The sequence below is a fragment of the Bos javanicus genome, chromosome 23, assembly GCF_032452875.1.
Source record: "Bos javanicus breed banteng chromosome 23, ARS-OSU_banteng_1.0, whole genome shotgun sequence".
Taxonomy (NCBI): Eukaryota; Metazoa; Chordata; class Mammalia; order Artiodactyla; family Bovidae; genus Bos; species Bos javanicus.
This window is the reverse complement of record NC_083890.1, coordinates 4,327,962-4,353,506: the sequence shown is the minus strand read 5'-3', so window position 1 is coordinate 4,353,506 and position 25,545 is coordinate 4,327,962. Positions and strand designations below refer to the sequence as shown.

Sequence of the window (25,545 nt, the reverse complement as noted above, 5' to 3'; positions counted from 1 at the left end):
GCCCTTGTAACTACACTAAGAGGCATGTGAGATGCTGGTGCACCCTTGTGGTCAAAATGTACGTGTAGAACAAACTCATCCACGTACTCATTCTTCAAACATCTGTGTTTTATGAGTTGGTCAAAATTAGTGAGAGTTGGACTGTGAAGAAAGCTGAGCGCCGAAGAACTGATGCTTTTAAACTGTGGTGTTGTTGGAGAAGACTCTTGAGAGTCCCTTGGACTGCAAGGAGATCCAACCAGTCCATTCTGAAGGAGATCAGTCTTGGGTGTTCTTTGGAAGGACTGATGCTAAAGCTGAAACTCCAGTACTTTAGCCATCTCATGCAAAGAGTTGACTCATTGGAAAAGACTGATGCTGGGAGGGATTGGGGGCAGGAGGAGAAGGGGATGACAGAGGATGAGATGGCTGGATGGCATCACTGACTCGATGGACGTGAGTCTGGGTGAACTCCAGGAGTTGGTGATGGACAGGGAGGCCTGGCGTGCTGCGATTCATGGAGTCACAAAGAGTCGGACACAACTGAGTGACTGAACTGAATGTGTTAGGCAAGAATATATTAGCACATACTCTCTACTATGATAAATTACAGAAATATTTCACCTTTAGATAACAATTTTGAAAGCAGATACTGAAAGTAAATATGATTTTTATTCCCTAGGTTTTGTTTTCAGTTCTCCAGATTTTGCTCATTTTCATTCCCTTTACATGACTTGGCCTGCTAATGTCTCCTAGCCTTCCAATCTCAGTTTATAATCATGGCTTTAAGGGAGTTTTCCCCACCCTCATCTGTTTCACAGCTTCAGCTCCCCTATGTAACACCACACACAGCGTGGCTTACACAATAGAAATGGATTTGCTCTTGGTCCTAGAGACTGAAAGCGCAAGATCAATGCTGGTGATCCTCCTGGCTTCTTCTAAAGTATTTATTACTACGTGTTTGTCCATGCCAGGTCTTAGCTGTAGCATAAGGACCTTTGGTTTTCCTTGTGGCTGTGGGATCTTGCTATTGTGGCACAGGAAGTCTTGGCTGTGGCATGTGGGATTTAGTTCCCTGAGCAGCAAATGAACCTGGGCCCCCTGAATTGGGAGCAAGGTGTCCTAGCCACTGGACCAGCAGGGAAGTCCTTGGCTTTTTTTTTAATGCAACTTTTTTTAACATTGAAATACAGTTGATTTACAATTATTGTGTCAGTTTCAAGTACACAGCAAAGTGATTCAAGTATACATGGATATACAAATACATATTCTATTTTACAATCTCTTCCATTGAAGGTTATTACAAGATATGTGCTATCCAGCAGGTCCTCGTTGTTATCTATTCTATATATAGTAGTGTGTGTCTCTTAGTCCCAAACTTCTAATTTGTCCCTCCTCCTTCCTTTCCCCTTTGGTAACCATAAGGTTGTTTTCTATGTCTGTGAATATATTTCTGTTTGAAAATAGTTCATCGGTATTGTTTTCATCATTTTCTGTCTGGCTTATTCAGTTAGTATGATCATTTCCTGGCTCTCAAATCACTGTCTTCTCTCTGTGTGCTTACGTGGGCTTTCCTCACAGGCAGACATATGAGAAGAGGCCACTGATTGTACAGGATTAGTATACCATTCTTACGAACTTATCTAACCATAATCACAGCCTAAAACCTTAATTTCCAAACAGAGTCCCATAGGGAGTTAGGGTTTCAACATATGAATTTGGAAGTGACACAATTTAGTCAATAGCATCATCCTATACATTTATATGGGCTTCCCAGGTGGCGTTAATGGTAAAGAATTCACTTGCCAATGCAGGAGACAGATGTGGGTCCGATTCCTGGGCCGGGAAGATCCCCTGGAGGAGGGCATGGCAACCCACTCCAGTATTCTTGCCTGGAGAATCCCATGGACAGAGGAGCCCGGGGGGCTATGGTCCATGGGATCACAGGAGTTGGACACGACAGAAGTGGCTTAGCATGCATGCGCGCATACATTTCTATAGCACTTTCTCCTGTTTTAGAATGATTATAGAGCAATCCCCTGTTGCTCTGTTTCTTTTTAGACATGAGTGTCCTCATGCCAGACCACATGACTACGTCCCCACTGTGTCCCTGGCCAGTTCTGTGCATTTCACGGCCATGTGAAACTGAGCAGGACCTCGTGGGGCTCCAGAACACGGAAGCTTTTCTGTCCCGTTTCTTGTTTGTAGGGGACAGCCTCCAACCTCCATGACCTTCCCTGAATCCAAACGGCAAGTTCAAACAGTCGCTAATCAGGGAAGGGAAGGGATGCAGAGACAAGGGAGGAGCAGTCAGGAAACACCAGCACAGCCCTGGGGCAGGGTCCTGGCCCCCCAGGAACTAAAGCCCCAATAAATGGCAGATGTCAGCATTCTTCATCCCAGAGAAGACCAGCCGGGGCCAGATTAAAGGAACCAGAGAAGCTCACCAAGAGATCAAGAGGTCACCTGAGACCGGATTAGAGGAATGCAGACCCGGCACACACCGCACCGTATCAGCAACACTGCCTTTGAATCATTGCAATAAAAACTCCTCACCAAATCCTCCCAGGTTGAGACACACGCTTCCGAGGACAAGAGCCCACTGTGTCCCCTTCTGCCTGGCAAAGCAATAAAGCTATTCTTTTCTCTTTTACCCAAAACTCTGTCTCTGAGATTCAATTTAGCACTGGAAAACAGAGGCTGAGTTTTCAGCATCACATGTGCTCCAAGCTGGTTGAAGGAAAAAGGGCAGAAAGGAAGTTCCCATTCTGCCCCTTCACCAGGTCTCCCAGAAAATGGTATAATTAGCAGGGGGAGTAGCTTGGTCAGGTCTAACAGACACCTGGGGCTTTGCTGGACACAGAACACCAAAACAAGCCTTAAGCTGATTCAGCTGCTGAATGTATGGGCTTCAGTCCCCTCCAAGGTCCTCATCAAAGTCACAGAAGGACATGTCATCAATTAAGCTAAACTCTGGTCACCAGTCATTCCTGGGCAAGGAAGCAGGGGCTTTATCTGCCCAGGCGAGTGGCACACAACCCAGTTTCTGTGTTCTTATTTCATGTGAATCAGTCATTTAAAAATAGGGTAAATAATTTAATAAATTATACCCACTGAATAAATGATCACTGTGATGCATAATAAACTCAAAATCAGTTATAAGTAAGTATTAAAAAATGCTGCATTCAGGCTTTTACAAGATTTTATTGTACTTTGAATAACAAGCATGTAACAAATTTAGAGCATGATAAGGATGGAATATCTCAAGTTACATTCCTTACAAAAGCATTAAGTACAGTACACAAAGATTGTTTAAAATATTTTAAAGTCTGCTAAAAAATTATCAAGACATCCTAGGATCTATGGAGTTACCTTTCCTGTCAACTAGAGCACTGACTCCCATTAGCTTTGCTACAATAAAAGTTAACATATATGAACATACACATATAGTAAATGAAATGGAAAATGAAGGCATGCAACAAACATTCCAATTACTAAGCAGGTATGAAGAAGAAAGTATTTTTAGTGTTTCTGAACTCATGATTCCTTTGAACACATTGACCAGGTCTAATGAACCTTTTTCTCCAGAATGTTTTTAATGGTTCATATTTAGACCATTCCCAATGCAATCATTACTCTTTTTCAGCATCATCATTCATTGAATCATCTGAGAACTTGCAAATGGAGTAAGAAACACATCAATCTCTTTCACAGGTGATATTCAAAACACCGAACGACCAACAGTCCATCACCCCTGTCTGATAAGCACAGACACCGGAATAGTGCTCATGTGGTGATGCAGTCTGTTCCCAAGCTGAATATCAGCCCTGATCTCATTTCCCGCGGCCAGATGCACGTTTCAGCTAAGGTAGAAGAATGAGCTATGAAACATGAAATTCACACAGACAAGAAATTGAACTCAAATACTCTGCTGCACGGAGGCTGAACGTGAAACTTTTCACAGTGACTGCAACTGACTGGCTGACAGGCAATGGTGGGTTGTTTTTTTTTGTATTCAACTTTGATTAAAACAAATGGACTCACAAGAAACCCTTGAGATTTAGTTAATGCTACCAATCTCAAGGCTCCGAAGAACTGAGGAGCCTTTAAAATCAGTATACGTGACCTTTTCTATATTTTTCCTTAAGGAAAAAACAATAATAAAAACACCGAGGTACTTGAGTTTCTTTTCAAGGGATTACTGTTGTTATCTTCCTGAGATGCAAAGACCACAAAAGAAGAGCACCATGCCGAGGCTGCTGGACGAGGCACCAGAAACTAATAGTTTGGTCCTTTTCGAAAGGGGTCTCTTCCAACAATGACACTAAAACACAGCGATGGATCACAGATGCCCGGGGCGCCTGGCTGTCCTTGGATTCCGGGTTTTCCGTGGTCTCCATCTTTGCCGGGGAGGCCTGGGTCTCCAGGAGGACCTTCTTTGCTTATTCCAGGGGGGCCCTCTGGACCTATGATGGAACATTAGCAACATATGAACACAGAGTTCGTTTCTGGTGCTGACACAGCTGAATCTGTAAAACATGTAAACTGGAAAAGAGACTCTCTTCAACATTTTACATATTTGCACTCAAAGTGGAAAGAGAAGGAATCCTCTTGATAATTCTATATGCCTTCCATTTGGAAAAGAACTATCCAAAAATAATTTTCCAAAACTAAGCCAAGCTGTGTTATTACAGAAATCATGCAGCTAATGAAGACACAGAGCTAACATTTTAAGATTTCAATTTGTGGATTTCACAGTTTAAAAAATTTAAGATTTCAATTTGCAGCTAAACTATTTCTTACTTTCAGCTTACTTTTGCCAATATTATTTTAAATTTGCCAGTAATATATCAGTAAGCGAAAACTTTAATGAAGTCACTTTTGTGCCATATTTGCAGTCAAAATGATTATTTTCATTATAGGTATATAGTTTCCACATTGAAATACATTGTCATTAGCATAATATCATAATAATCCATACACAAAGGTATTATAACACCAATTTGTAAACCATAATTTAGTTCAACTAGCATGCTCAAAGAAAGGAAAATTAAATCAAGACACTGGCCTTTTAAAGTTGGTGACCGAAATATTTAGGTTTGGGGATGGAGCAATGTGGTTTGGGAGCACTCTCTATCACTAATAGTTCCTGCTATTACCACTAATAAATGTTTATTCAACACTTAACTGCTGCTGCTGCCAAGTCACTTCAGTCGTGTCCGACTCTGTGCGACCCCATAGACAGCAGCCCACCAGGCTCCCCCGTCCCCGGGATTCTCCAGGCAAGAACACTGGAGTGGGTTGCCATTTCCTTCTCCAATGCATGAAAGTTGTTCAAAACGCTTTGTATACAAATTATTGAATCATCTGCTCCACCTAAAAGCCTCAAAAAGTAGTAACATCTAAAATAATAATGATGATACACATTTATTGAAAACACAGCTTTGGTTGTCATACACTGTCTGAAGGCACAACGTATATTAACTCATTTAATCATCCATCAGTGTCATGATACAAAGAAAGCCGAGTGCCAAAGAACTGATGCTTCTGAACTGTGATGTTGCAGAAGACTCTTAAGAGTCCCTTGGGCTGCAAGGAGATCCAACCAGTCCATCCTAAAGGAAATCACTCCTGAATATTCATCAGAAGGACTGATGCTGAAGCTGAAACTCCAATACTTTGGCCACCTGATGTGAAGAGCTGACTCATATGAAAAGACCCTGATGCTGGGAATGATTGAAGGCAGGAGGAGAAGGGGACAACAGAGGATGAGATGGTTGGATGTCATCACCGACTCAATGGACGTGAGTTTAGTAAACTCCGGGAGTTGGTGACAGACAGGGAAGCCTGGTGTGCTGCAGTTCATGGGGTTGCAAAGAGTCGGACACAACTGAGCGAACGAACTGAACTGAACTGAAATGACATCTTATCACTATTTTACAAATGAGAAAACTGAGGGAAAGCAAAGTTAACACAGCTAGCAGAGTTTGGCTTTTGAGTCCATTTCAGCTTTATTTTGTGTCCCTGAGAATCATAAAGATAAGATAGTGATACAGACAGTGATATACATTAGATAGGCATGAGCAACTGAAACCATATGAGAGCTAGTCTAAGGAGTGGTATTCTAAAGAACTGAAATGATAAATGAGAGGGAATCTTGAATGATTCATGAATGTAATATAGGATAAAACTTCTAGTAGTTAGATCTCAATGTGCTGAATGTGAATCACTCAAAAAAGGAAAGAAAAGTCTTGATTTCAAATCTTTGGACATAGATCTATGGTGATTTTCCTAAAGCAAAATGTGCAGGAACACTTATGAGCATCACCAGTTCTTACCTGGGGGACCAGGAGGACCTTGTGCTCCAGGGTACCCAAGTCCTTGGCTCCCCTTTGCCCCGTTCCGTCCAGGGAGGCCTGCAGAGTGTCAGAGAGGTGAATAAGCTTACTTTTCCCATAAAATCACTTCCTCCTAGATTGTTTCTTTCAAAGCTGTTAATATATACATTAAAGAAAAATAAATCTTTAAAAAAAGTTTCACCTACTTATTATTACTTACCACCTATTTATTATTACTAATGGGAAAGAATTTTTTAAGCCACAATTTTTAAAATGATTAATGGTCTAGAAACATAATGAGATTAAATATTAAGAAAGGGAAATTATTGGAATTAATTTTGAAATTATTTAGCCCTTTCTGTTAATCATAGCTGTTCCTTTGATGAAACATCTAAATTGTTCAAATCATATTAAATTAAAAGGAAATAATTATCAACCAACATTTCACATAAACATTCAGAGGCAAAGAGCAGTTAAGTTGTGGCCTACTATTAGAAAGTTTGGTTGCAAAACCTAATTTTTTTTTTCTTTAAGATTTTTTTTTTAATGTGGACCATTTTTAATGTTTTTATTGCATTTGACACAACACTGCCTCCACTATTTTTTTTCTTAATTTTTTTATGGTTGGCAACATTTTTATTTATTTATTTTTTTAACCATTTATCATTTATTTATTATTATTATTTTTTTTTACTTTACAATATTGTATTGGTTTTGCCATACATCAACATGAATCCACCACGGGTGTACACGTGTTCCCCATCCTGAACACCCCTCCCCCCTCCCTCCCCGTACCATCCCTCTGGGTCATCCCAGTGCACCAGCCCCAAGCATCCTGTATCCGGCATCGAACCTGGACTGGCGATTCGTTTCTTATATGATATTATACATGTTTCAATGCCATTCTCCCAAATCATCCCCCGCCCTGCTCCCTCTCCCACAGAGTCCAAAAGACTGTTCTATACATCTGTGTCTCTTTTGCTGTCTCGCATACAGGGTTATCGTTACCATCTTTCTAAATTCCATATATATGCGTTAGTATACTGTATTGGTGTTTTTCTTTCTGGCTTACTTCACTCTGTATAATAGGCTCCAGTTTCATCCACCTCATTAGAACTAATTCAAATGTATTCTTTTTAATGGCTGAGTACTACTCCATTGTGTATATGTACCACAGCTTTCTTATCCATTCCTCTGCTGATGGGCATCTAGGTTGCTTCCATGTCCTGGCTATTATAAACAGTGCTGCAATGAACATTGGGGTACACGTGTCTCTTTCAATTCTGATTTCCTCGGTGTGTGTGCCCAGCAGTGGGATTGCTGGGTCATAAGGCAGGGGAGATACCATGATCACTTTTTTTTTTTAATGTTTTAGTTTTTTGGCCCTAAGACATGAGGGACTGCAGTTCATTGACCAGGGATCAAACCTACGCCCCATGTATTAGAAGGCTAAGCCTGAACCACTGGACCACCAGCAAAGTCTCTAATTTTTCTTATAATAGAAAACAATGTTGAATACAGTAACAGATGTTACCAAAGTCAAAATAAAGGAAATGGTGACTGTGATGTTCTATTTAAAGACATTATTGGACTCAAGCAAAATTTCTAAGTTCATTGTCAACATTTTCTGATTTACAAGTTCACATGCTTCATAACCTTGAACTTTCTCTCTTGACTTTCGGATATGCTTTCAAAAAATACAATAATTATTCTTTAACTCAGTTGACAAATTATTTAAAGATTTAGGGATAGAAAAATTTTTTGTCTTCAAGAAGACAAACATGAACTCTTGTCTATTAAATCACTTTAAGAGGTGAATACAAAAAAATATCTTTTTCTGTTGTTCATTTGCTTACACATACAAACTAAGTACCTTTTAATCCTTTGACACCTGGGCGTCCTGGAGCTCCCATTAATCCGGGAACACCATCTCTTCCTGGCAAACCAGGGAATCCTCGGGGACCTTCTGGGCCCATGGGACCAGGTGGCCCTGGAATACCAGGGGAGCCGTGCTGGGGCTGGCAATGATCACAGCTTTGAATTCTTCCACTTTGAAGTAAGACAGGTAACTGGGCTTGAAAGCAAAGAAACCCCCACCCTTATGTTTAAATGGTGAATGGACATTAATAATATCACTTATAATTTTAAAAAAAGATTTACAGATGCTTAACTCTTGGCCAATAACTTCATTTCTAGAAATTTAACTAGGAAATATCCATTGCTGTTTACAATAATTTTATTATGGAAATTGCTTCAAATAAGGGGGGAAAGTACCTCCCTAAAAGAAACTGTTAAATTATAAGTGTCATATTGGGGAATAAAATTACTAGAATTACGTCAGAAAATAAAATTTAATCAATGGTGAAATAATAATAGATTACTTTATGAAAAAGATTACAAACGTTACCATGTAATGTTTGTAAAATACTTAAGGTAAAAATACTTATCTAGGAGAGACAAAGATGGATAAATGTCCTTTATTTTCTTCTTTATCTTACTTACACTTTTATAATTTCTACAAAAATATTTATATTACTTCTGAAATTTGAAAGTTATTAAAATCTGTATGTTTGAGACTTACCTCTTAATACATCAGTGCAAACTTGTCGAATAAACTGTTCTGAAAATTCTCTCCCCTGCATCAAATTATTCGGGGTTATAACATGGACATGCCAAGTACAAAGAATGAAATCATAAGAACTGTGAAAGAAGCAGAATACATACCGGCTTCCCATCCATTCCTGGGGGGCCCGGATCACCTGGTTGCCCAGGGGGCCCCTGGGGGCCCGGGGGCCCCATCTGACCATCCACCCCAGACTCTCCTTTGGCTCCAGTGGCACCTCGGGCACCAGGCTCTCCCTTTTCACCCATCTAAAAACAAGAGAAATCGTCAGAAGTTCTATTTAAATATTTCAGGAGGTATAATTGCACCATAAAATATGTCCTCAAGAACACAGATATGAATAAATACAAACATATATCTAAATTATACAGGTAACTGCTGGGAAACACCATAATTGATCAGGAGGGAAATTTCATACCATATTAAACAGCAATTTATCCGTCCAATCAACCACCCATCCAACCCTACAAATAACTGTTACTTAGTACATATATTGATTCGGCAATATGCATAGTACCAGAGATACATCAGTGACCGCGACAGTCTTGTTCCCACAGAGTTTAAATTCTAGTGGTAGGCATAGAAATGCACAATAGTCCTCATTGGAAAATACGCAGAAAAACAGTTCCTAATTTAGAATAGGAATCAATACTATTGACAAATGCGTACCATTTCATACCTAATTCAGTGAACCTGCAAATTCTGAAAACCTCTATTTAGGAACTATTGAAGAACATGAAAGATATTTTCTGTTTGGAATGTCAACAGCTAGATTTATTTACACAGTACTGAAAATTAAGCCGTGAGGACTTGACAGCATAATACAAGAAGAAACATACCTCTCCTTTTGCACCGTGATGGCCTTGAATTCCCTTTAAAAATTAATAGGAAAAAAAATGTGCAAGTTACAGTACTAGCAATGTGGCATGTACCCTTTAGACATATTTAATCAAACTTTAATTTTTGGTTTGGAAGACAGCAATAGAAATAGTGACAAAATTATATATACAAGAGACCTTTTTAAAGGAGACTAAGAAAAGGCTACCCACTCCAGTATTCTGGCCTGGAGAATCCTGTGGACTGTACAAGTCCATGGGGTCGCAAAGAGTCGGACACGACTGAGCGACTTTCACTAATGACTAGGAAATACACTAAATGAATAATATAAAAGGGTTAATTTACATAACTTTCATTCGTCTATATGAATATTTTCATATGATGAAGGTCAAATATGTAGGTTAGAATGGCATTCTATCTGAATTCTTTTAAAACTCTACTCTTATTTTAAAATATATTACTAGTTTAAGGAAAATTAAAACTCAAGTCAGAGAATATACCCAATATTTAATAATAACTATAAATGGAGTATAGCCTTTAAAAATTGCAAACCACTATACTGTAAACCTTATATATAATTGTACACTAACTATACTTCAATAAAAAGCTCAAATCAGTAAAAAAAAAAAAAAAAAAAAGGAATATTTATTCTTTTATTCAGTGATTAAGATTCTATTTTTTTTCAAATTTGTATTCTTAAAGTTAAATTTTGTTTGAGTACTATAGATAAACAATGGGTTAAAGAAAAGATAACATAGGGAAGAAAAACATACTGTCCTATGCTTAAATCACTCATGGCTGGAAATTCAGAGATTAGGAAAGCAGCATGTTAGTGTGAAGTCAAGTGGGCCTTAGGAAGCATTACTATGAACAAAGCTAGTGGAGATGATTCAATTGCAGCTGAGCTATTTCAAATCATAAAAGATGATGCTGTGAAAGTGCTGCACTCAATAAGGCAGCAAATTTGTAAAATTCAGTAGTGGCCACAGGACTAGAAAAGGTCAGTTTTCATTCCAGTCTCAAAGAAGGGCAATGCCAAAGAATGTTCAAACTACTGTACAATTGCACTCATTTCATACGCTAGCAAGGTAATGCTTAAAATCCTTCAAGCCAGGCTTCAACAGTACATGAATTGAGAACTTCCAGGTGTATGAGCTGGATTTAGAAAAGGCTGAGGAACCAGAGATCAAGTTGCCCACATCCACTGAATCAGAGAAAAAACAAGAGAATTCCAGAAAAGCATCTTCTTCTGCTTCATTGACTACATGAAAGCCTTTTACTGTGTGGATCACAAAAATCTGTGGAAAACTCTTAAAGAAATAGAAATACCAGATCACCTTACTTGCCTCCTGATAAACCTGTAAGCAAGTCAAGAAGCAATAGTTAGAACTGGACATGGAACAAAGGACTGGTTCAAAATTGGGAAAGGAGTACATTAAGGTTATAAATTGTCACCCTGCTTATTTAACTTATATGCAGAGCACATTAAGCAAAACACTGGGCTGGATGAAGTACAAGCTAGAATCAAGATTGCTGGGAGAAATAGCAATTACCTCAGATATGCAGATGACACCACCCTTAGGGCAGAAAGGGAAGAACTAAAGACCCTCTTGGTGAAAGTGAAAGAGGAGAGTCAAAAAGTTGGCTTAAAACTCAACATTCAGAAAACTAAGATCATAGCATCTGGTCCCATCACTTCATGGGAAATAGATGGGGAAACAGTGGAAACAGTGATAGACTTTATTTTCTTGGGCTTCAAAATCACTGCAGATTGTGACTGCAGCCATGAAGTTAAAAAATGCTTGCTCCTTGGAAGAAAAGTTATGGCCAACCTAGACAGTATATTAAAAGGCAGAGACATTACTTTGCCATCAAAGATCCAGACTCTAGTCAAAGCTATGGTCTTTCCAGTAGTCACGTATGGATGTAAGAATTGGACCATAAAGAAGGCTGAGTGTCAAACTGATGCTTTTGAATTGTGGCACTGGAAAAGACTTGAGATTTCCTTGGACTGCAAGGAGATCAAACCAGTCCATCCTAAAGGAAATCAGTCCTGAATGTTCATTGAAGGACTGATGCTAAAGCTGAAAGCTCCAATACTTTGACCACCTGATGTGAACAGCCAACTCAATGGAAAAGATCCTGATGTTGGGAAAGATTAAGGGCAGGGGGAGAAGGGGACGACAGAGGATGAGACGGTTCTATGTCATTATCAACTCAAAGGGCATGAGTTTGAGGAAACTCTGGGGTATAGTTAAGGACAGGGAAGCCTGATACGCTGCAGTCCATGGGGTTGCAAAGAGTCAGACACGACTTAGCAACTGAACAACACAAATTTTGTACAATGGGCTTCTCAAGTGTCATTAGTGCTAAAGAACCCGCCTGCCAATGCAGGAGACCCAAGAGATGCAGGTTTGATCCCTGGGTTGGGAAGATCCCCTGGAGAAGGGAAAGGCTACCCACTCCAGTGTTCTGGCCTGAAGAATCCCATGGACAGAGGAGCCATAGGAGAGTGAGACATGACCGATGCAACGTAGCATGCATATGTGCATGTTGACCAACATGGCAGTTTTTTCTTCCCATGATATAAACTAGGGCCCTTTACCTGAAGCTTTCTCACCATCACAGTCATGGGATACATCTGAATGGTTCCTTTAAAGTTTTTCCTCTTATCTTTTACATAGTCATTCCAATGACATTTTTGAGAGATGATAAGAACCTTTAGGAAATACACTAGAATTTTTTGTTTTTGAAATTTATTGTACATTCAGGCTCCAAAATCACCCAGTATTAGTTTAGAACAAAGGGTAGAGCTTTCACAATACACAGGAGGGATTTCATTAATCAACTTTATTATTTTTTATTGAAATATAGTTGATCATTAATCAACTTTTAAAGTTAAAAATTCGTGTTCTGCAATTCAATATAAAATTCAGTGTATAACATCTCAATATGAAATTCAGTGTATAACAAACATTTCAATAGAGAATTCCATGTATAACAATGAAGTTTGAGGATTTATGTTGATTTATTTCTAGGTTCCTTCAACATGAAGATACAAATGAGGCAGAAGAAAAAATTAGGGAAAAATCAATGTTTGGCACAGAATAAAGGAGATTCTCAAAACTTGAGCATAAAGACACTAAATTTTAGTTTTCATATAAAAATCAATCAGTGAGTAAAACACTCTTTGTCAAGCCATTCTTTAAATATAGAGGTTTCTGAAGAAATGCAGATATGTCCCCTACCAGATAGAATCCTGCAATTGGATCCAGGTAAGGGGAAAGATAAAAGATAAAAGGATAAAAGCTCCCAGGACTAGAACCAAATTAGAGCTGAAACTGAAAACAGCTGTCAGCTGAGAATCCACTTAGATGATCTTGTGAGAGAAACATTTGCTTGGACCCCATTCATAACAAGAAGGCCAAAAAAAATCAAATCGTACACGTGCAGCACTTGGTAGGATGACAGGTAACTTAGGGCTTTGTTTACTTAGAGGGGTGGGACAACCGCTTAGCAGCTGAGGCCACAGCTGCCCTGACGCCTCTGCAGACTCGGGTCATGGTGGTGGAAACGCAGCTTCCAACCCACCCAGGACAGAGCTTCCCAGCAAACCCAAATCCTGCGTTGGGGGAGGCAGACTTGCTTTTTCTCTTGGGAAGTGAGAAAAAAAAAAAGATGTTAAGGGAACCTTGCCAAGGGTGTCATCTGTCAACCAGTGAGCTAGCCGCCAAATTGTGCGCTCAGAATCCAAAGGAAATAGGCTCCTATCGGAGATTCTGTGAGTAAAAGGTGGGAGGACCTGCCGGGGTCGTGGAGGCTGACGCATGGAGAGGTGAGGCTCTCCTGTGAGAGGAGCCGTGTACAGATGCTGTGTGGTTAACCCGGGGAAGCAGAGCAGGGCGGCGAGGAGCAGGGACAGAGCTGCCTGTCATCCGGCGGTTTACCATGGGGCGAAGGGGCCCTAACTGAGGAGACCTTTCTTCCTGACCGTCACTGCACACGGGCGGACCCGGTCCTGTGCGCTCTCAGTGATGCCTGCTCTGAAGCCCAGCTTCTAGGCTCTCAATTTCCCAACACCCAACGCTCACCTTTCATCTAAGACGCGCCCGGGGCCCTGTGCTTTCAAACACATGCCTTCCCACCCGCCAGGCCCTCTCCCATTCCTCCAAGCGAGGGACCCAGAAACTCTGCCCTTGGAGCCGTCACCTCACGGTTTCATCCCCCTACCACCAGAATCAGTGCAACTACGGAATCTGCCTTATGCCCACACTCCCTATCAGTTGGATGATTTTATTTGTCCAGTTTGGCTCTGACTTAACCTACACACCATGTGACAATCTAACAGAAACATGGCTTCAGAGGAGTTTAGTCAAAGAGGAAGAAAGTTAGCACTGAAGCACACAGGTTACTATGTGTAAGACAGATAGCTGGTGGGACGTTGCCGTGGAGCTCAGCCTAGAGCAAGGGGATGGGGCTGGGAGGCAGGCTCAAGAGGGAGGGGATATATGTGTGTTTATGGCTGGTTCACATTGTCAGGCAGCAGAAACCAACACAATATTGCAAAGCGATTATACTCCTATTAAAATTTTTCTTAAAAAGGAAGAAAAGCATGTATTATATATCCATTCCATGATAGTTCCCTGAGATGGGATTAACACATCTGTAGGGTAGCAAATTGTGTCTTTGAACAAACTAGAGGGAAACAAGTCGATTCTTTCACTACACAGGGCCTCAATTGCTCACATTTTAAGAAGAAAATAAAAACTCAGCAATAGGTACAGAGATGTTGCTATGAACGGCTGCCTTGGGCCATTACTACTCCAAGAAGCAGGTGGAATTGTCTGCCTTCAGTCATTTTTTAAAATGTGGACCATTTTTAAAGTCTTTATTGAGTTTATTACAACATTGCTTCTGTTTTTACATTTTGGATTTTTGGCTGAGAGACATGAGATCTCAGCTCCCTGACAAGGGATTGAAACAGCACCTCTTGCACGAGAAGGCAAAGTCCTAATCACAGGACACTAGGGAAGCCCCAGCCTTTAGTCATTTACTTGGTCAGAAATAAGTATTGAAAGTCAAGTTTCACAGCCACAGAGAGTATCAGCATGGGAAAATAAAAATATAAATCGAACAATTAAAGCAAGCCCTGATCACCATCACCACGAGGATTCTCGTCCCTGTGCACTTAGAATGCACACCACGCCTCCCCTTCTCCTCACTCATTTTTATTTGCAAGTAACTCTCTCTCAGTCTTGTTCAGTTATGTGATTCATTAATTCATTTTCCATAAAAAAAATACCTGGAATCCTGGAATCCCTGGTCTTCCATTTTCTCCCTTTTGACCCTTTAAAATTGAATAAATGTCATTTATTAGTTCACACATACATGATGCATTCACACATACAACGCATACTAGTACTTTGCTGCTATCTAGAACAAAGGTCACAAGAGCAGTGATGCAAATATGCAAAATGATGCAAGAGAAGAGAGGAAAAGAAGTGAGAGGAAAGTCAGCCTAACCTTAGAGTTAAAATTGATGGAGACAAGGAACAAACTACTGACTTTGGGGAACATGTAAACAGAACGTGTTAGACAATTGAGGGTGTTCTGCGGAGTCCATGCTCACGGCATGAAAACTTTAAAAATCCAGTGACTGTGGTCATTTTCTTAACTTCAATGGCATTATGTTTGGTGTGGATTATGCACATGTGAGGGCAAGAAGACCACTTTACAGACATTTTAAATTTAAAAGACATTTCTACATTTACACTGTAAAAAATATTTTGAATGAAGATCTTTAAATTGGGACAAATAAAGAAAACTTGATAAAGATACAAACATATTTGTCCATTCAATTAATATTTTGTATAAGACATCCATCTTGTATAAGACATTGGGCCAGACCCTGAAATACCACTATTTCATCCCTATGTTGAAAGGGTAATTAATATAGTCTAGTAAAACATACACCTAGATATACAATCAGTTAAAGATCTAGTGACTGAAATTTTAAATCACTCCTGAATAGCAGGTTTTGTTTTTTCCATTTAGTTATACCCATGAATTCCCAGGGGCCCTGTTTGCTGGCAGGACCCGGTAACAGTGTCCCTATGTTGCCATCAAGTTGCTTACTGTGTAGTGCAGAAACTAAGCAAATTAATATCTTAAATATGCAGTTAAATTCCAAACTTCAAAGTGGCTAAGATTCTAAATCTCAACTGTTCTCAAAACAAAAACAAACTAATGTGCATGATAAAGGTATTAGCTGACCCGACAGTAGTAATCATATTACAGGATATAAATGGATCAAACCAACACCTTTTACACCTTCAACTTACTCAACTCACACATTTTTTGTGGTTGGGGGAAAGGGTGACTGGACTCAAGAAGACTAGTTAGAATGATGCTTCAGTCACCCAGGACCCATGACAAGAAATGACCAGGGTGGTGGATCTCAGAGAAGGGGCTTAATTCAACTTTCATTGTCTGAAACACATTGAGACTGTGACCCTAGCAGATTTTCATTCTGAAATTTTCTTTTATGCCTCCAGATATTCCAGAGTTTTGAACATCCTGGGAAATTTTGCAGTGTCTTTGTTTTATATGAAGCTTATTTTATGTAGCAAAACTCAGCCACTATCACTAAGCTTTGTAATTTTAAAAACATTTCTGAAATACTGTCTGTCCAGATTTATAATTTTGGTCAGAAAAATCTTATATATTTCTAGAACGTGAAAGACTGAAAGGCCGACAGATACAGTTTATTCCTTATCAGTGCGTCACTGATTCAGCCAGCAGTGTCCTATTCATGGACCAGCGATCAGTTAAGGAAAAATCTCTTCTAGAGCCACTTGGACTGAGGTAGAACTGTCCTCACCTCTCAAAGCTGTCGCACATTTCTTCTCTTTACCTTTTTCACTAAGACGTCCAAAACCAAATGTCCTTCTAAATCACCCTAGATTTCTTCAGCCTGATCTAATTTTCTGGTATAATTCTCCTTCTTTTTATTAGTTTGAATATGTTTTATATGTAGAGTGAATAGTGTCCTATCAAATTTATTTGGGCATAAGTCATGTCAAATCATCTGGTGAAACCAACACACCACAAAGTATATAAATGAACAGATATTACAAGAATAAAGCATAAAGTCCTGATTTTATTGCAAGCCAAAAAAAAGCCAGTAACGTACCTGAATGCCCCTTTCACCTTGATTTCCTTTGTCCCCCTGCAAAAAGGCAGTTTTATATGTAGCATAATATAATATATTCTGTAACCTTTCAAATAAACATGTTTTTCTTCAGCAAAGAAAAATACATAGTCTCATGCAAATTCCACAAGTGCCTTATATACAGAAGCTAACATAATATTTGGGAAGAGAGTAAAACCACATTATGTCAAAGTGATGTTCTAAATGAATACTTTCTTGTGCTCTTATATTCAAAAAAAAGTTTACTACAATTTCTTTGTTATAAGGAAGAAGAAAACTTTTCCATATTGATGACAATCTGAGGTTAAACAAAGAGAAGACAAACTTGTTTTATGAAATCAAACTGAAAAGTCTTCTTACTATTCAGCCAACAGTAGCCACAGATTTATAAGAAACAATGAAACAATGCTGAAATTGTATTTTAGAAAATATATGCTTCAAAAATTAACTTTTGGGGTAAAGTCATATACCATATTTTTGTTTCCTGGAGTTTCTCAGCCAGGAGAGATGTCTGAAACCAACTAGTTCAATGTCTTTGCTTTTATAATTAACACACAGATCAGGAAAGGTAAGCATTTGCCGAAAGTTGAACTTGGGCCATGCTATCCAAACATAGGGTTTTGTGCTTACAGCAAATAAAACACAGGTTTTCTTTTAACTGGCAAGTTTCTGAACAAGGAAATTCTCTAAATCCAAACATATATTCACATAGATTTAGTAAGTAAATCGGAGAAGGCAATGGCACCCCACTCCAGTACTCTTGCCTGGAAAATCCCAGGGACAGAGAAGCCTGGTAGGCTGCAGTCCATGGGGTCACTAGGAGTCGGATACTGAGCGACTTCACTTTCACTTTTCACTTTCATGCATTGGAGAAGGAAATGGCAACCCACTCCAGTGTTCTTGCCTGGAGAATCCCAGGGATGGAGAGCCTGGTGGGCTGCCGTCTATGGGGTCGCACAGAGTCGGACACGACTGACTTAGCAGCAGCAGCAGTAGCAGTAGTAAGTAAATACTATAGTCAATAGTATTAAATAAATACTAGCCACTAAGAGTCCAACACTTAATCACTGCTGTGTGGACCATCCTTGTGTCAGCAAGTGCTGCCTGCCACTCATCAGAGCAAAAAAGATCACTCTGGGGACAATAACCTAGGGCCCGAACAGATAACACATGAGGGATAGAAAAAATGAAATGATACAAAACTTGAAACAGCAAGGGATACAAAGATGGAGACATAGAATTTGTACCCTTTACGGAACAAAACTGGTACAGTCGCTTTTAACCTGGATGTTTAGATACTGACTCAGGGCTGTGGACTTCTCTGACAGATAGCCAGTTAAGTTCTTGCTCAAAGCCTTCAAGCCGACAATGATATTTATACAGATACAACTCAGAGCTTTTTTATTTAACGGGATAGAGAGAGAACCCAAGGGAATGCTATCTTATCTCACCAAAATATTTTATGTGAATATATAAGCCTTACATTTTAAACTCAAATTAACTTTAGATGAACTATTATGTAATATAATTGTTTCAGAGAAAAGAATATCATGGTCAAGCATTCTGGTTGTAATTTTTATCATTTCAGACTTCTGCTTCAGTTTGGGAAAGATATTCATACTTTGGTTAAGAGTGGCTCGAGTTGAATATTTGGTAACCTGGAAGGGTTAGTTTTAAATTTACACTGCATCTGCTTCTGTGAGTTGAGCCCTTTTTTGTTATTGTTAGCATACACAATGGCCTGCCTGAGGGAGGGAACCTGAGCCACCTGAGAAGGACTGTCAGGAAGTGATACTAACACATCCCCCACCTGAGCCTTGCCATTCTATAGGAAACTTGCAAAGACTGAATAGTCTTTTTCCTTTGTTTCCTCACCTCCCCCGATCTCTGATCCATAAAAGAACCCAGCAACCAGGCCCTGACAAGAAGGTTCTTTTGGGGCACTAGCCTGCATCTTCCTGGTCAGCTGGCTCCCCGATTAAAGTCTCTTCCTTGCCTCAAACCTCGTCTCTCGGATTCACTGACTTGTCGAGTGGAGAGCAGAGCGAGCTTGGACTCGGTCACACTTTCCCTAAAAAATTCTTAACTCGCCTGGGTTGACTACTGAACAATATGAATTTACAGGATATTACTTAACTGTATGTTTTCTGATCTAACTTTTCCAAGGTCCTCACGCAGGAGACAGTACCCATGCAGGGACACGAAAGAGGCCACAGCTCTTGGCATGGGGTTGAGCACATTACGTGTGCGCGGGGTTGAGCACATTACGTGTGCGCCAAGTACGTAGGTCATCTCACCGCTGAATGTATCATTGGCCCTCCTATGCTACTTGCCCAAAAGAAAAACCTACATGTTCACAGCTGATTAACACTGAATTATGTATCCTAAAAATCATACCTTTTTCCCTTGAATTCCAGGTAAACCCAGGTATCCTGGTTCTCCTGGGGGACCCACCGCTCCTGGCTCTCCCTAAATAACACAGAAATCACATGAACATCGTAGACCCACTGCTTGTGAACAGCCCCACTGCTTGTATCTCTACATACATCTCAAATTTAAAACTGATAGTTAAAACTTTATGAACATTCAGAGTTATTATTACAGAACTAGTAAAGAGTGAAAAGTCCATGGATGTCCTAATAAAATTTTTTATGTTTCTTCCTATCTTTTCTAGTTAAGAAATTCTGAGAGCATATGATATTTGAAAGCTTCATAAATAGTTGGTATTTTTCTTATAACTTCAACAATAAAAAATTAAGCAGTGAAAATAATAAACATGGGTATTTCTCTTCGCATTTACTAATATTTTCTCTTCATCCTTGAAATTGCTTTTTCTCACAAATCCTCCTTTAAAAAACTTATTGTTATACAACTGGTAATAAAAAGAAGCAATAAAATTATTAAAAATTTCATTACCCAATATTTTTATTTGGTTATATATTTTCCCTCTACCTCTCACAAACATAGAGGCAACTTAGTTACCAAAATGTGCTATGTATGCATAATTTTATAATAAATTATTTACTTCAAAATATATTAATATTGAATTTTTTAATAACCATTATGTTTTAAAATTTTTAAATTATAGAACATCATTCAATTGTATTGATTTACCATATTTAATAAAATTCCTACTGCCAAACACTCATTTTCACCATTTTTATAAACAATATTGGGGTGAACATTCTTATCATTAAATATATACATTTATGATTTTTACTTTATATATCTGGAAAATTATTTTCTTAAACATAAATTCTTGAGCTGTTTTCAGAGCAAAGAATATTCTGTGTTATCTTAACTGAATTTTCTACTCCTTATCATGTCACAGGTATTATTTCCTTTCTTTTAAATGCCTTAAATAAGAAAGACTTACACTGTGAAAGTATATAATGATGATGTCTCAACAACATTTAGGTTAAAATTTTAAGAGATAGGATGTGCTCCTAAACATGCTTCATGGTGCTTTGGGTTTGCTTTGTTTGTTTTACTGTTAGTCCTAAACTCTTGTCACATTAACTAAAAATGGCTCTCTTTTGCGGAAACTAAGTTCTGTTCTCTTTGCTCACTGTGAGTTGTTGAGTATGACTCTAGATTTTTAAAGGCTAGAGAAGAATTTAAAATGACTGACATCAACTGTTTGGTTTGGAGGAAACTGGTAAGGCATTTGTGACTCCCAAACTGAAAATAAAGTCCCATCAATCATCAACCGAGGGACAGAACCACCCTGGGACACATACACTCTCATGCTCAGCCACAGAAGACAGTGATATTCTCTGGACCAGAGGGGATATTCACATTAGCAACCAACTTTTACCAGTTCTATAAAAACCAAGGTATATGTCATGTCTTTATTACCCAAACTATGATAAAATATCCAAAACACAGAAATGAAATTGGCCCACATTCACCACTGGCTTTCAGGTACCTTAATTTCATCCTTCATTTCACATACCTTTTCTTAATACAACCGTTAATCTCACCAAAAAATGAGAAGACTGCATAGTTGAAAACATTCCCAAATACATCAAAACACAGTGAATTACCTTGAGCCCAGAAGCCCCAGGCAGCCCTTGAAGTCCAGGTTCGCCTTTAGTCCCCTGTCAATGTATAAAAATTATTTTAAATTTTGAATTTAGTCATCATATAGATATTTAGTCACCAGACATTTGAAGGAACATATTTTAAACAATTTTTACAGTTTCAACTTTCCAATCGTTTGAAAAATAGAATCTATATGTTAGGTCTTCTTATTAAGAAAAACTATTTTAAGCAAGGAAGTGAGTCTGCATATTTATAAAGTCTTCAATGAGCCTGTTTGAAGCTGGTAGCTCCAAGTAACGGAGAAGGCAACGGCACCCCACTCCAGCACTCTTGCCTGGAAAATCCCATGGACGGAGGAGCCTGGTAGGCTGCAGTCCATGGGGTTGCTGAGGGTCGGACACAGTTTCCGACCCTCACTTCACTTTCACTTTTCACTTTCATGCATTGGAGAAGGAAATGCAACCCATTCCAGTGTTCTTGCCTGGAGAATCCCAGGGACGGGGGAGCCTGGTGGGCTGCCATCTATGGGGTAGCACAGAGTCGGACACGACTGAAGCGACTTAGCAGCAGCAGCAGCTCCAAGTAAAAACATCTTTAGGGACCAGCCCTAATCAGCTAGGTCTGTGTTGCAGAGGCCAGACCCATGTATCTTAATAGCATCCTCTAGGCTGGAAATCATCCTTCCCTGTTTCACTTTCTCTGTAGAGCTCATTTTCAGTATGTAACTTAAGGAAAGAAAATTAGCCTCAAATGCACTTTTGAGCAGCTTTTGGAAGAAACATGTATCAGATAACGTTTAGTTTGCATGCTTTTTCAGAATTCCAGTACAGTCCTTGCTAACAGACACTTGGAAAGCAAGACCAAGTTGTTAGAGCAAAGCATGTAAGATAGGAAAACAGGACTGTTTATAAAAAGAGACAACCCGCCTCCTGGTTCATCAGGAGAGATTGTCAGAGGCGGTTCTGGCTTTCAAATATGCTCTGATACCTGAAATCATAACCCGGTCCATGTCTGGCAAAACCCTGTTATTAAAGAGGTTGGTGTGACACCCAGGAAAGGGGGGTGATGACCACCCAGAGTCAGGGCGGGTGTAGTGATCAGTAAAGAGAACCACCTTAATTCTCAGCTCATGTTGAGAACCACACAAACATAATATTTGCACTTAATTAAAGCATTTGTCACATTAACAGCATGATTATTCCATAGCATCATGGTTCCTTAAAATTTCTAATTTTACAGATGGTTAAGCTGAAACTCACAGGGGTGACAGCACTGGCTGAAAGTGACGTGACTTGATTATGTTAATGCACTTTGATATGATTTAGGTAATATTTTACAAAACTGGAATCTGGTATGGTAAAAAAGACTTACATGTGGTTCCACACCTATTCTAAAAACGAGTATTGTAGTGGAAATTGGAAGTTCTCTAAAGATCTACACAGATTCTCAGCATCATAGCTGCCTTGCTTGCAACAGCTTCATTGTCCTCCTGTTGACCTTATATCCGCTGATATTGTAGGCACTGTTTCCAAAAACATTAGTTGACACAACCGGAGGGAGACGGTAATATAGAGCAGCAGTCCCCAAAGTTCTTGGCATCAGGGACTGGTTTCGTGGAAGCCAAGGTTTCCGCAGACTGGGCGGGGGATGGTCCAGGTGGTAACACAAGTGATGGGGAGTGATGGGGAGCAGCAGATGAAGCTTCATTGCTCCCCCAGCCCTCACCTCCTGCTCTGTGGCCCAGTTCCCAACAGGCCGGTACCAAGGCCCAGGGGTTGGCGACTCCTGATACAGAGGCAGGTAAGCTACGACCTGTGGGCTAAGTCAGCCCAACGCCTGTTTTTATAAATAAAGTTGTAAAGTTTATTTTTATAAATAAAGGAACACGGGTACACCCACGCAGCAGCTGCTTCTACATTCTAAGAGCAGGGCTGAGTGACCGCATCAGAAGCTGTATGGCCCTCAAAGACCAAAACACGTCCTGCCTGGTCCTTGGCAGAAAAACATTCTAAGACCTGAGCTAATACACTGCATGAAAAGAAGGTCAAACATGTCACTGAAAAGATTACATTTTAGAGGTATAATTTTAACATCTTGAGTCTATTTGAAACAAAATAGGTTCAAAAATAGATACTAAAAATCTGTTTTAACATCTTGAATCTATTTTAAAAATTGTACAAGATGAGGGAAATCAAAGTTCATAGTGATTTATGTAAAAACAAACTGGGATGTTAGAATTACTTGACTCACCAGCCATATCAGCAGACCTGCCCAAGGGGCGGATGCCACAAATACATCGCTCTAAAATCTTTTATGGAAAGTCCAACAGATTTAACTGACCTCCAGCTCAGTGTGAGCCAACAATGGGAAGTGGCTAATTTTAAAACGCTGATAAAATCTTAGGCTGCAGTTCTTAGGAATTAGAGCATCCAGAATCACGGGAGACTCCATTGTATCCCAGTTATTTAAGGAGCATACAAAGACTCTACTTTTCTTGCAAAATGACCTTGAGAAATGATGGAGAAGGCCCATTTGGCAGGCAACACTTCCTACTGCTAGGATCCACAATGTTCCAAGGACCCTCAGAGTTCACCCCTGGGAACAGGGCAGCTACTTTCCCTGACTCACTGGGTTCCCGTGACATTTTATCCTATCTCTTTCTCTAGGTACTTTAGAAATTCAAAGTAGAATAGATAAGACCATCTACTCATGTATGCCAGGATCTATTTCCCTGGTCTAGTTCAAGGATGAATGCTTTCAAAAGAGCAGATTCTATCACTTTCTTTCAGAAAGCTATCCTAGAATCTACTCATTAAATAGTCAAGAATAGTTTCTTAAGTCAAGCCAGAATCTACCCAACCTGATCCTCTAATAAGCCAAGAAAAAAAGAAATTCTCTTAGCACCTGACTCTGAACAGCTAGAAAATAGTTGAACCATGAAACTCAAAGAATTTCAGTTCTAACTTAAAAACAGCATCACCTGAAATCTCAATATATTTGTCAAGCTTGCCTTACTTTTTTAAAATGTGGAAGAGAATATACCAACTAACGCCCAGTCCTGAGGGAGGAAACGCCTAATAAAACTCGTTACAAGGCATCTTACAAATAAAAATCCCACATATATTTCACAAAATAAAATACCAAAGAAGGGCTTGAAAGCTGGAAAAGTTACATCCCTCATCACTAGAGATGCTCTAGATAGAGGCTTGAGCACTGGTTCCTTAGAATTCTGGGTGTTGCTCAGTGCGCCGGAGCTACCAGTGAGGCTGGAGGGCTGTCACGAGGATCCTGGACTCCTTCCAGCTTAAACTAGGGCTGCTTCACATTACTGTGCTTTATATACTTGGTTTTCACCTGAGACTTCATTCCTCCAAGTGCTTGTCTATAGATTCACACCACATTCAAAATAACATCAGTGTAGTGAAAACTCTGACTGAAGTACATCAATGGTCATTTTGCACAGAGTCCTCGGTCTTATTAATTTCATTTTCTTTACCTTAGATCCTGGGGCTCCAGGCTGACCTGGTGAGCCATCGCTTCCCATCAAACCCTACATTTTAAGTGGGAATTGCAAGAGTAATTTAGAGAAGAATATTAAAAAGCAGTCAATCAATTTTCAAGTTATACAGTCCCATAATAATTAATCCACTAACATGTAATGCAATATATGGGAAACTTCCCTTCACACAACCAAATAAAGGAGAATAAAGAATCACGTTATGCAAGATAACATGAAGGCCAGCAAAGCCCTTACAACTGGTTGCTTAAATCACCTACCAATAGCAAAAATTACCGGAAAGCTAGTAAAAAAGAACTGTAAAGAAAAGTTTATTTTCCAACACTCTGACTTTCTTCCTTTTCTCATGATGACCAACATTGAAATTTCTTCCTAGATATTATTTTGGTCAATTTTACTTACATTTTTTATTTTCTTGAATAATGTTTTTAAAGTGTTAAAATTTAATACATTCTCTGAATATAATAATCTGTAAGTTACAAATGGCTATATTTTTACTAATCATATGATTCAAAATAAAACACTGAATAACTACTCTAGCAACAAGGAACTAATTTAATTTAGATTCAATTTATATACTATTATATATATTAAAAACACTTGCTTTCTCTTTATCATAGCAAAAGAAATGTGATAAGCAATAATATTCAGTTAGCATTATCAGAAAACGCAATCTCAATATAGTCACACTGAAAATACCATATCATCACTACTATGCTTTGCTATCAATTTAGGCTGTTATCACAACTATAAAATGTAAAATATACTACTCATAGCACAGTGTTTCAAATATTAGAAATATTGAATATACTTATTTTTGAAGTTCAATGAAGTTCTATTTAATACTTTCATTTTCTGGAAGCTAACTTAAATACTAGTATATAATTAAGTTTAATTTTTCAATGAAAAAATAATTTTGTCATGATGATGGAGGTAGAGGAAGAATATTCCATTCAAATCTTTCACCAAAATTTTATCAAATCTTTTCACAAGGTAA

General features: G+C 39.1%; 1 protein-coding gene across 3 annotated transcripts in view; it reads right to left on the bottom strand.

Annotated features, from left to right (window-relative positions):
• Positions 1 to 3,163: 3,163 nt before the first annotated feature.
• Positions 3,164 to 25,545, bottom strand: part of COL21A1 (collagen type XXI alpha 1 chain) — a 234,742-nt gene continuing 212,360 nt past the window's right edge. For 2 of the 3 annotated variants that reach the window (XM_061397807.1, XM_061397806.1), the window contains 11 exons: positions 24,528 to 24,581; positions 21,034 to 21,087; positions 19,385 to 19,456; positions 16,970 to 17,005; positions 15,080 to 15,124; positions 9,780 to 9,812; positions 9,042 to 9,188; positions 8,899 to 8,953; positions 8,191 to 8,391; positions 6,318 to 6,395; positions 3,164 to 4,445 (listed from right to left, as the gene is read on the bottom strand). In XM_061397807.1, coding sequence (XP_061253791.1) covers positions 4,258 to 4,445; positions 6,318 to 6,395; positions 8,191 to 8,391; positions 8,899 to 8,953; positions 9,042 to 9,188; positions 9,780 to 9,812; positions 15,080 to 15,124; positions 16,970 to 17,005; positions 19,385 to 19,456; positions 21,034 to 21,087; positions 24,528 to 24,581 — 963 coding nt within the window. In that variant the 3' untranslated portion in view covers positions 3,164 to 4,257. Of the gene's footprint in view, positions 4,446 to 6,317; positions 6,396 to 8,190; positions 8,392 to 8,898; positions 8,954 to 9,041; positions 9,189 to 9,775; positions 9,813 to 15,079; positions 15,125 to 16,969; positions 17,006 to 19,384; positions 19,457 to 21,033; positions 21,088 to 24,527; positions 24,582 to 25,545 lie in introns of all 3 variants that reach the window. The other variant, XM_061397808.1, reaches the window with a different exon arrangement.